The following is a 12,255-nucleotide window of genomic DNA, read 5'->3' on the forward strand; positions in this document are numbered from 1 at the left end:
TATTAACTATTAATATGCACTCACGAGCACCCACCTCTGCCTTTGCTTGGTGTTAGCATGAAGGCTGATTTACATTGTTAACTTAGGAGACAGATTTATAACAGGAAATAATTGGGACATCTGCTGCATTTAGTGATGGAAGAAAGCTAGCTTGGTCTGTGAAAGAGGTTTGTCTGAGTTAAAAAAGCTGAAAACTAAAAAGCATTAGGACCATACATGCAAGCACTGCCGTTTCTTCTGTGGTTCTAGTTTATCTGTCATTTTATCTTTGATGTTTAAGGGTGACTCTTGTCACGTCATTTCCCTCATAAGGCATCTTGTGAAATGTGCTTCATTCTGTCATCATTTTATGCTGTTTGACATCTTTCTTTTTTTTTAACTTTTATTTAATGAATATAGATTTCCAAAGTACAGCTTATGGACTACATTGGCTTCCCCCTCCCCCCGATGACTTCCCTCCCACCCACAACCCTCCCCTTTCCCGCTCTCTCTCCCCTTCCATTCATATCAAGATTCATTTTCAATTTTCTATATATACAGAAGATCAGTTTAGTATACATTAAGTAAAGATTTCAACAGTTTGCATCCACATAGAAACACAAAGTGAAATATACTGTTTGAGTACTCATTATAGCATTAAATCTCAATGTACAGCACATTAAGGACAGAGATCCTACATGAGGAGTAAGTACACAGTGACTCCTGTTGTTGACTTTACAAATTGACACTCCTGTCTATGGCATCAGTAATCTCCCTATGCTCCAGTCATGAGTTTCCAAGGCTATGGAAGCCTTTTGAGTTCTCCGACTCTTATCTTGTTTAGACAAGGTCATAGTCAAAGTGGAAGTTCTCTCCTCCCTTCAGAGAAAGGTACCTCCTTCTTTGAAGACCTGTTCTTTCCACTGGGATCTCAATTGTGGAGATCTTTCATTTAGTTTTTTTTTTTTTTTTTCCCAGAGTGTCTTGTTTTTCCATAACTGAAATACTCTCATGAGCTTTTCAGCCAGATCCGAATGCCTTTAGGGCTGATTCTGAGGCCAGAATGCTGTTTAGGACATCCGCCATTCTATGAGTCTGCGATGTATCTCACTTCCCATGTTGGATCACTCTCCCCTTTATTTATTCTATCGGTTAGTATTAGCAGGTACTAGACTTGTTTATGTGATCCCTTTGACTCTTAGTCCTTTCATTATGATCAATTGTGAACTGAAATTGATCTCTTGGACTAGTGAGATGGCATTGGTACATGCCACCTTGATGGGATTGAATTAGAATCCCCTGGTATGTTTCTAACTCTACCATTTGGGGCAAGTCAGCTTGAGCATGTCCCAAATTGTACATCTCTTATTCCCACTCTTATGTTTAACAGGGATCATATTTCAGTTAAATTTCAACACTTAAGAATAACTGTGTATTAATTACAGAATTAAACCAGTCATATTAAGTAGAACAGACAAAAAAACTACTAAGAGGGATAATGTATTAAGTTGTTCATTAACAGTCAGGGCTATGCTGATCAAGTCACCATTTCTCATAGTGTCCATTTCACTTCAACAGGTTTCCTTTTTGGTGTTCAGTCAGTTGTCACTGATCAGGGAGAACATATGATATTTGTCCCTTTGGGACTGGCTTATTTCACTCAGCATGATGTGTTCCAGATTCCTCCATTTTGTTGCAAATGACTGGATTTCATTGTTTCTTACTGCAGTATAATATTCTAAAGAGTACATATCCCATAATTTCTTTATCCAGTCTACCGTTGATGGGCATTTAGGTTGGTTCCAGGTCTTGGCTATTGTGAATTGTGCTGCAATAAACATTAGGGTGCAGACCACTTTTTTGTTTGCCAATTTAAATTCCTTTGGGTAAATTCCAAGGAGTGGGATGGCTGGGTCGTACGGTAGGGTTATAGTCAGGTTTCTGAGGAATCTCCAGACTGACTTCCATATACGTCTTTCAAGTCATACATGATCCTGTGAATATCCATGCCCAGAAGACTCTTCTTCCCACCCCACAGATAGCTAAAGATCACAGGCAAAGGCCCTGTGGGAACAGAGAATGGCCCTGTGGTTGGCACATGATGCATCCAAGGAAATAGACAAAGGCCTTGTATTTGGAGTAGAGGAGATGGCAGGGCTGGAGCCATCTTACCAACCTCAGCCTCATTCTCGGAGCAGTTTCTTTCTTTCTTTCTTTCTTTCTTTCTTTCTTTCTTTCTTTCTTTCTTTCTTTCTTTTATGTGCCTTTTAAAAGATGGCATCCAATGATTGGGAGTTTGGCTTAGTGGTTAAGACACCCGTGTCCCCATATCAGAGTACCTGGGTTCAGTCCCTGGCTCTGGCCCCTGACCTCAGCTTCCTGCTAGTGCAGACCCTGGAAGGCAGTGGTGGCTCCACTGGGTACTGCCACCCACCTGGGAAACCTGGATTGCATTCCCAGCTCCTGGCTTTGACCTGACCCAGCCCTGGCCCAACCCCCGGTGTTGCAGGAGTGAATCAGTGAAGGGGAGCTGTTTCTCTGCCTCTCTATTAATTAATTAGTTTTAAAGAGATCACTCCCAAGATGGAATTTATGTGTGTGTGTGTGTGTGTAGGCATGCACATGGGGGTGGGTGTTGAGAGAAGATGGCTGTTTGGTAGGGAGACCTGTTTCTACGGGTTGATTGGGGTGTGAGCCTGAGCGGATGGGAGGTGATAAAATGGAGGTGATGTGAACATACAACTTTGAAAAAGCTCATTGTCCTGGGAGAAAGCAGATCACTAAGCCCAGTCTCTAATGTCGTCTTACTCTCCCGGTTCCTGGAGACCTTTCTGTCTCTCTCATTGTTTATCACCCCTAAAGTGACCCGGATCCTGGGATCATCCATTTCCATTGGCTGTCAGTGAGTCTTCCTCTTGGATTCTTGCCTCCCCGTGCTTGCAAGCCCAGCCCTCCAGTTCCTGTGTCAGAAATCCACCTTGGTCCTTGGTGCTGCCGTTTCTGATTCCTCCTGCTTTGCTGCCTGCCCTCCTGCCACACAACCAGCCCTACAAAGTGTCCAAAATCTGGACCATCCAGATGCTGCCAAGTCCTCTTGATTGAGCTTCTTTTCGGTGCTTTGGGTTTATTCTGTTCTTTGTCTTCTCACTGTTGCTGCCTCCTCATCATTTGAGCTCTTAGCTGCCTCTGAGTGCTTCAGTGAAAACCTGGTTGAAGGTGTGCTGGGAGCATTCTTTTCAATGAAACGTGAGAAACGTTGGCTTTGCAATTAGTGGATGTCCTTGGCGTTTTCTGTTTCCTGCTCACTAACCCCTCCCCCCTCCCCCAGCTCCAGTTTTAGTCATTCTCTTTCATTTTTTGTCCTGCTACCAGAATTGTCTTCCCTAAATAGCCCTGGCTACAGTCGAACTCCTTAAGGTGGAAGTCTGGGTTCACCATGTAGTCCTGTCCTTGACAGTTCAATTCTTTGTCCTGTGACTTTCACAAGCCTGCCCTGTGTCTTGTATCCCAGCTATATTAGGCTATATTGTTCCAAAACTCTAGTTTTATTTTGTTTTTGTGCTGTTTGAGTGAAAGTACTTTTTTCCTGTCTCCCATTTTTTTTTTTTTTTGACAGGCAAAGTGGACAGTGAGAGAGAGAGACAGAGAGAGAAAGGTCTTCCTTTGCCGTTGGTTCACCCTCCAATGGCCGCCGCTGCAGCTGGCAGGAGCCAGGAGCCAGGTGCTTTTCCTGGTCTCCCATGGGGTGCAGGGCCCAAGCACCTGGGCCATCCTCCACTGCACTCCCTGGCCATAGCAGAGAGCTGGCCTGGAAGAGGGGCAACCGGGACAGAATCCGGCGCCCCAACCGGGACTAGAACCCGGTGTGCCGGCGCCGCAAGGTGGAGGATTAGCCTATTGAGCCACGGCGCCGGCTTCCTGTCTCCCATTTTTCCTGATTGTTTGAAGCAGACCACATTTTATTAGTCTATTTGGTAGAATTATTTTATATGAGAAGACTTCAAAAAGTTCATGGAAAAATTGTGAATTATGATAAAACTGCATGGGTTTTCAGGTTTTTTTGCACCAAAATAAGCTTTTTTATTTTTATAATTATGGCTGTGTATTTTATTTATTTACTTTTTTATTAATTTGAACAACAGAGACAGACAGAGCTCTTCCATCTGTGGGTTCACTCCCCAGATGCCTATGACAGCCGAGACTGGGCCAAGCCAAAGCCAGGCGCTCGGAATTCAGTGTGGCAGGGACTCAAGCACGGAATCCATCACCTGCTGCTTCCCAGAGAGCCCGTTAACAAGAAACTGAAATCGGAAGTGAAGCTGGGATCCAAACCCAGGCACTCCGGTGTGGGCTGTGGGGCTCCCAGTGACTTTTTTTTTTTTTTTTTTTTTTGCAGGCAGAGTGGACAGTGAGAGAGAGGGAGACAGCGAGAAAGGTCTTCCTTCTCCATTGGTTCACCCCCCAGTGGCTGCTGCAGCTGGGGCACTGCGCTGATCCGAAGCCAGGAGCCAGGTGCTTCCTCCTGGTCTCCCATGTGGGTGCAGGGGCCAAGCACTTGGGCCATCCTCCACTGCCTCCCAGGCCACAGCAGAGAGCTGGACTGGAAGAGGAGCAACCGGGACAGAATCCAGCGCCCTGACTGGGACTAGAACTCGGGGTGCCGTGTTGCTCCCCCTCTTCGTGGAGGAACGACACAGGACCCTGCGCTGTTCTCTCGTCTGCTCGGCCCTCCCCGGGTTTGCTGCTGGTTCTTCCCGGGTTGGCTACTATCCCTTCCACCTCCGTGGAAGGGCAGTTCCCCCTGGCCACATTCCCCACTTCCGCAGGGGAGCGGCACACCGCCGGCCGGTTCTCTCGGGGGCTGCACAGGTGTTCCCTTAGATGTTCCTCATAGATGTTCCTGGTGCATGCCGTCTCTCTCCTCCTTTATAGTCCTCCTCCGCCAATCCTAACTCGGCTGCCCACATGCCGAGTACGCTGCTCTCCTCCAATCAATAGCAAGTCCTACAGTTTATTAGTTGAACTGGAGGCAGCTGTGCGGAAGCTGTTTACTTCTCTCCCAGCGCCATATTGTGGGAGAGCAGATGCATAGAATAAGTCTTAATTCCAGTAACTCAGTCTAGTCCGGTTGCTCCCCACAGATCCCCCTTTCTTTTTATTTTTTGGCGTTGATACGCGCCTGTCTTCGGTGTCCCGCGGCACACACTCTGCTCTACTTGCTAGAGTTGCCACAGGCTCTTACAAGTCCTATCAATCAGGCAAACCGAATCCGGGTCCTCTCTTCGCCATGTTGTGAGGAGGTTTTTAGGCGCTGATGCGTGCCTGTGTTCGGTGCCCTGCAGCGCATGCTCTGGTCGAGCCTGCAGGGGCTTACAAGCCCTATCAGGCAAACCGAATCCAAGCCTTCTCATTGCCTTTTTGTGGGGAGGCCTTACTGATGTTAATTCGTGCCTGTCTTCGGTGACCTGCGGCGCATAAGCTGCTAGCCGCCGCAGGTGCTCATCGTGCTCATCGCCTCACTTAATCAGGCAGACCGAATCCAAGCTCTCACATTGCAGTGTTGTAGGGAGGCCTTTCTATTTCTCTATTTCTCTATCTCCGGGCATTCCTATTTCTCCCATTTTACTTCTGTCTGCCAACATTCCTATTTCTCTCACTTTACTTCTAAACTTCTGTTTCTCTTATCCCCACAGCTTCCCGGCACCTCGCCCCGCCGGCGGGTTCCCGGCTCTGCGCCGCTTCAGCTGTTTCTCTTATCCCCGCAGCTTCCCGGCACCTCGCCCCGCCGGCTCTGAGCCGCTTCAGCCCGCGCCTCGGCTTTGCACGGCTTGGCTTCGCGCGCTCCGCGGTCTCCACGCCCTTCGCGTCTGCACCACGGCCTCGCGCCAGCCCCGTTCCCTATCTACTTGTGCCCCGCACGCTCTGTCTGTGCGCGGCAGCCTCCACGAGTCACACAGCGTAGCTTACGTGTCCACCACTAGCATTCAATCTAAGTTCCCCGGGCTAGCCTGGCGAATTCAACCCAGCATACGTCTCCGCCCCACGATCTGGCTTCCCGTCCTTTGCTCCCCGGGCTAATCAGACGGATCCCAATCTGGCTTACGTTTCAGCTTCTGGTTTCAACTTTTCGCCCCCCATTCCCGGGCTAACTTGAGAATCCCAAAGTGGCTTTCGTATCCGCCTCGGCCTGCCCCCCACGGCTTCAATTTCCCTAACACTTTTCTCTACCCGGTATGTTTCCCCAAGCTTTCCTCCAACAATACTCCTCCCTCATTTCTCCTGGCCTCTCCCCACAGTCCGCGTCCGAGTCTGTTTGTTCTAGCTTTCACTTTCGACCTTAGAGATTTCTCCCAGCTTCCCCCCGTAGTCCGTATCTGAGTCTATGCCTAGGCTTTTCAATAGCTTCTTCCGGCACCTTTTTCGTCCGGCTTTTCCCTAGGCTGTTTGCTAGTCTCTCTCTCTGGTAATTTCCCAGTTCTTCCCGTTTCTTCCCTCCTAAGTTTCATATCCGTCCTAGGTTTCCTATCCGAGCTAGGTTTCCTATCCGAGTCACGGCACCATTATGTCGCTCCCCCTCTTCGTGGAGGAACGACACAGGACCCTGCGCTGTTCTCTCGTCTGCTCGGCCCTCCCCGGGTTTGCTGCTGGTTCTTCCCGGGTTGGCTACTATCCCTTCCACCTCCGTGGAAGGGCAGTTCCCCCTGGCCACATTCCCCACTTCCGCAGGGGAGCGGCACACCGCCGGCCGGTTCTCTCGGGGGCTGCACAGGTGTTCCCTTAGATGTTCCTCATAGATGTTCCTGGTGCATGCCGTCTCTCTCCTCCTTTATAGTCCTCCTCCGCCAATCCTAACTCGGCTGCCCACACGCCGAGTACGCTGCTCTCCTCCAATCAATAGCAAGTCCTACAGTTTATTAGTTGAACTGGAGGCAGCTGTGCGGAAGCTGTTTACTTCTCTCCCAGCGCCATATTGTGGGAGAGCAGATGCATAGAATAAGTCTTAATTCCAGTAACTCAGTCTAGTCCGGTTGCTCCCCACAGTGCCGGTGCCTTAGGCAGAGGATTAGCCTATCGAGCCGCGGCGCCAGCCCAAGTGACATCTTAACCACTGCAGCAAATGCCCTCCTTGTATTTTAATTCCAGTTTTTCATGAACTTTTTGAGGGCCACTTCAAAAAGTTCATGGAAAAATGGAATTAAAAGGTGGCATGCACTTCTCATGACCTTTATGAAGACCCTTTGTATATGAATATATGTGTATCTACACATATATTAATCCATGTTTTCATTGCTATGACAAAATACTTGAAACAGGCTAACTTTATAAAGAAGAGAGAGGTGTATTTGGCTCCTAATTTTGGATGCCATAAGTCCAGACATCATGGCACAAGCTCTGGCGGGGGTCCCCTTAGCCGTGTTGCCTCATGATATAGATTGCAGGAGAATGTGTGAGAGAGAACACAGCTTGAAACAGGAAGCCAGAGCAAGAGTTGGGTTTCACAGTCCCTTCCAAGGCCCTCCATTGACCTCAGTGGCTCTCAACAGATCCCCTCCCAACATCAGGACACTGAGGACTGACCTTGCAACATAGGGAACATTTCTGGGACTGGGGTTGGGGACCCATTGAAGCCATATCCAAAACCTACCATATACAAGTATGTAAGTAGAAACGTACGGGGGCCGGTGCAGTAGTGCAGCGGGTTAAAGCCCTGACCTACAGTGCTGGCATCCCATGTGGGCGCCTGTTCTAGTCCCGGCTGCTCCTCTTCCAATCCAGCTCTCTGCTATGGCCTGGGATAGCAGTGGAAGATGGCCCAAGTCCTTGGGCCCCTGCACCCACGTGGGAGATCTGGAAGAGGCTCCTGGTTCCTGGCTTTGGATTGGTGCAGCTCTGGCCATTGCGGCCATCTGGGGAGTGAACCATCGGATGGAAGACCTCTCTTTCTGTCTCTACCTCTCTCTGTAACTCTTTCAAATAAATTAAAGAAAATAATATAAGAAACGCACGTGCACCTCATAAGCTGCTTCTCATGGCAGGGGTGTAGCAGAAGCTTAGCTCTGCCACCTGTCTCCGTAGATTCTGCCCTTTGGGAAAGTAACTTAAACTCTCTGAACTTGTGTGTGGGGCTGAGCTGGATGACTTTTGTAAAGGTCTTGGCCTGAACTTGATCATGACCCAGAAAAAGTGTTTTCTCTGAGAACAGCGATGACACACCTAGATCAGTTTTAAGTTCTGACGGAACTTAAAGGATTTGGATATTTGGCCAGTGAACATTAAGGAGAAAAGGAATTACGATTTGAGAGTGCCAAGTACTTTATGTACATTGTATCATGTAATCCTTTGAGAAGCCTTTAGGTACGTGTTTTACAGGTGAGAAAAGGGAGGATTAGAAAGGCTGAGGTTTACCCAAGCTTGAGAGCTTGTTAGACTCCACCCGCCCAGAAGCAGGGCTGGCTGAGCAACATTGCGTGCTGTGGCTTCCTCTCTTCACAGCCATGGTTCTCCAGTCTTGGCGGGGAAAGTTCTGGTTCGGCCCGGAGTTTATCTTCTTTCCCTTCCTCTCCTGAATCGGTGTTTCTATTTAAACACCCTTATAGCCAGACAAATACTATTTGGCTCTCTGTTGTTGTGCTTTTTCCCTTAGGGTTGTAAAGTGCGTTGTGTGTATGCCTTATATTTAAGCCAGTGAGAAAGAAAGCAAACGTTTGGAGTTCACGGCAGATGAGTGCATGCTCTGAATACCTGACCCTTTTCGTGTCTGGAGGCCTGTTTTGTTCAGACGCAAGGATCGCAGAGCTGTGGGTTGAGCAGTAGTGGTGGCAGCAGAGGCATCTAGAGAGACAGAGAGAAAAGTCTTCTGTCTGTTGGTTCACTCCCCAGTGGCCACAATGGCTGGAGCTATGCCGATCTGAAGCCAGGAGCCAGGTGCTTTTTCCTGGTCTCCCATGTGGGTGCAGGGGCCCAAGGACTTGGGCCATCTTCTACTGCTTCCCCAGGCCACAGCAGAGAGCTGGACTGGAAGAGGAGCAGCCGGGACTCGAACTGGAGCCCATATGGGATGCTGGCACTGCAGGCGGAGGATTAACCTACTGCGCCACAGTGCCGGCCCCAACAGTTTAGTTTCAATGTGGGCCTTGAAGGGATTATATGTAAGTCTGTTGAATGAACCCAGATGTCCTCAGGGAACTGAAGCAAGCCTTACTGTGTGTTAACAATTATATTTTCAACGTGTAGGTATGAAAACATCATAATTCATGAAAGTGATTTAATTTATTCTATATAATGTCACTGAAATTTAAAATTTTGTGGTTACCTGCTGGCTAGGGAAATGCATTTTATGGATTATGGCAGAGGAGGAAGTCGCTAAAAAAGGTTTGGCTGTTGTGCTAACAGGCAAAGCAAGCATTTTTTTTTTTCTGTGTAGCAAGCAGTAATACAGGATTCTGAAATTTTCCAGGAAGAAAGATTGAGCTAATAGAGACATAATTTTTTTTTTAGTTTGGGGAAACTTATTGGCCAAGCAATAATACTAGATGAGTATGTTTTAATGCTTGTATGTTAAACTCAGTAATTCCTTCTCCCCTCTTTTTTTTTTTTTTTTTAAAGTTCACCAAAGGACATGGAAGAAAGTGAAAGCAACCAATCCCTGGTGCCAAGCAGCCAATATCCTAAGGAAGCCGTAAGAAAACGCCAAAATGCAGCTCGGAATTCTGGAGGAAGTGATTCTTCTAGGTTTTCCAGGAAGAGCTTCAAGCTGGATTACAGATTAGAGGAAGACGTAACTAAGTCAGTGAGAGGAAGAGATGGGAGATTCGTTAATCCTTGGCCAACGTGGAGAAACCTCTCCGTTCCGAATATCCTCAGGTGGCTAATAATGGAGAAGGATCACAGCAGTGTTCCGTGCTCTAAAGAGGTAGTGCTTGGCTCTTCGAAATGCCTAATGCATAGAGCACCTGCTTTTACTGAGGATTGTATTTTGACACGTTAGTTCATTGAGTTCTTTTATAGGCATAGAACTGGGTTCTGGGAGACTGAGTGAAGAGGGGTAACCCGCGCCCTCAGGTTCATAGTTAAGATGGAAACCAGCTCTGACGTGGCTGCAGCCAGAGGTAGGCACAGATACTTTGGAGGTACAGGAAAGAGGGTGACTCGTTCTCACCAGTAGGGTTGGAAGTGGTTTCCCATAGGAGGGGATCTTTGAGCTAGGCCTAGAGAGCAAAGAAGTATTTTGACAGTGATGTGCCAGATAAATGATGGCATGACCAAGGCCGCGAAGCTGAGAAAGTTTGCAACAAGTTCCAGAAAGAGATAGGGGTTTGGAGCGTGAGTTACAAGGTAAAGGCCTGGCCTGGAGTGCTTGGCTTCCAGTCCTTGAATGAGGCCGCCAGAGCTGTGAATGACATCTACACGGGAGCGTCCCCGACCTTTGAGGATGAGCTGTAGGTCGCTGACCTTTACCTAGGATATGTTTACTTAGGGTCAGACCTACTAACACCTGGCATACAGATGTTGAGATGAACGACGTTGTACTGTAAAGGTGATGAGATGAATGGCTCTGTGTTGTGGCAGAGGCGGGAGGGTGGCTGGGTCGCACTTGCAGTAGCATCTTCTTTCACAATTCCTTGAATGCCCTCCGGCCTCCTGCCCCTCCCCCTCTCATCGCTAGCCTGTCTTCCCTACCAGCTCCAGAGAGACAGGAGACCTGATTTTGTGAGTTGAGCGGGAGGTGGTATGAGAAAGGGGAGACATCCTGAGGGTTTGGTCCGCAGTGCCAAGAGCAGGAGGGAGTGGAAATGGGTGTTCCTGCAGGTGTGAATGTTAGATCTTCTGTCCATTTTTCTTTGAAAACCTGGTATCACTTTGATGCTAGAAGTGTTCGTAGTGTTCATTTTAGTTACCAGAGTTGATGACTGTGAATGATATTTTTAAACACCTTTTTAGAGGGCCGGCGCTGCGGCTCACTAGGCTAATCCTCCGCCTAGCGGCGCCGGCACACCGGGTTCTAGTCCCGGTCGAGGCGCCGGATTCTGTCCCGGTTGCCCCTCTTCCAGGCCAGCCCTCTGCTGTGGCCAGGGCGTGCAGCGGAGGATGGCCCAGGTGCTTGGGCCCTGCACCCCATGGGAGACCAGGAAAAGCACCTGGCTCCTGGCTCCTGCCATCGGATCAGCGCGGTGCGCCGGCCGCAGCGCGCTGGCCGCGGCGGCCATTGGAGGGTGAACCAACGGCAAAGGAAGACCTTTCTCTCTGTCTCTCTCTCACTGTCCACTCTGCCTGTCAAAAAAAAAAAACAAAAAACAAAAAACAAAAAAACACCTTTTTAGAATAAGGCAGGACGTTCATAGATGAAACCTTGTATGTTTTGAACTTTGAGCTTGGGACAAAGAAATGAGAAAGGTTTTTTCAGTTATGATTTGGGTTTCCTGGAGAAGCCCCTCTAAAGAGGAACATGGAGTGAAGTTGTGAAGAGGAGAGGAAGGTGCGTTTGTGTTTTGTCCCCATAACTAAAATGCCCGAGAGAAGCGAACTTAGGAAGGAGAGGGCTTTGCGCACGGTTTTGGAGGCTTACAGTCCACGGTCGGGCAGTGTCATCAGTCTGGCGTTTGATGAGGGTGGTGGATGGCAGACGCATGCAGAGGAAGGAGCATGCGGCAGACCAGGGAGCAGAGAATAAAGCCACACACTTGCCCTACGTCTGTGGTGCCTCTCGTAAAGCCAGATCAGTTTGCAAGGCCCCACTTCCAGACACCATAACTGGATTAGCTCACGTCCCCAATCCATCCACTGAAGACTCTGAGAACCAAGCCTCTGACACCTGGGATTTTGAGAGGCCTTCAGCTGGAAATAACTTACTTAGAGGTCTTCTTTCAAAGTGATTTTTTAAAAGGATTTATTTTATTTACTTGAAAGAGTTACAGAGAGGAAAGGTAGAGACAGATGGAGAGAGAGGTCTTCCATCCGCTGGTTCACTCCCCAAATGGCTGCAACAGCCTGAACTGAGCCAGTCGGAAGCCAGGAGTCAGGAACTTCTTCTGGGTCTCCCATGTGGGTTCAGGCACCCAAGCACTTGGCCCATATTCTGCTACTTTCCCAGGCACCTTAGCAGGGAGCTAGGTCAGAAGTGGAACAGTTGGGACTTGAACCGGCGCCCAGGTGGTTTGTTGGTGCTGCAGGCCAGGGCTTTAACCAGCTGCTCCACAGTCCCGCCCCATCAAAGTGATTTTTTTTTAAAGAAACATGATTTAAAAATATTCTGATGAGATCATTTTCTTGTTTCAT

General features: G+C 48.5%; 1 protein-coding gene across 8 annotated transcripts in view; it reads left to right on the forward strand.

Moving 5' to 3' along the window:
• NAPEPLD (N-acyl phosphatidylethanolamine phospholipase D) overlaps positions 1–12,255 on the forward strand; it is a 45,155-nt gene that overhangs the window by 16,515 nt on the left and 16,385 nt on the right. For 6 of the 8 annotated variants that reach the window (XM_051848876.2, XM_070071203.1, XM_051848873.2 and 3 more), the window contains one exon: positions 9,586–9,892. In XM_051848876.2, coding sequence (XP_051704836.2) covers positions 9,599–9,892 — 294 coding nt within the window. In that variant the 5' untranslated portion in view covers positions 9,586–9,598. Of the gene's footprint in view, positions 1–4,375; positions 4,492–9,585; positions 9,893–12,255 lie in introns of all 8 variants that reach the window. The other 2 variants (XM_070071201.1, XM_070071205.1) reach the window with 1 other exon arrangement.

This window comes from Oryctolagus cuniculus, chromosome 3 (genome assembly GCF_964237555.1).
Source record: "Oryctolagus cuniculus chromosome 3, mOryCun1.1, whole genome shotgun sequence".
Classification (NCBI taxonomy): Eukaryota; Metazoa; Chordata; class Mammalia; order Lagomorpha; family Leporidae; genus Oryctolagus; species Oryctolagus cuniculus.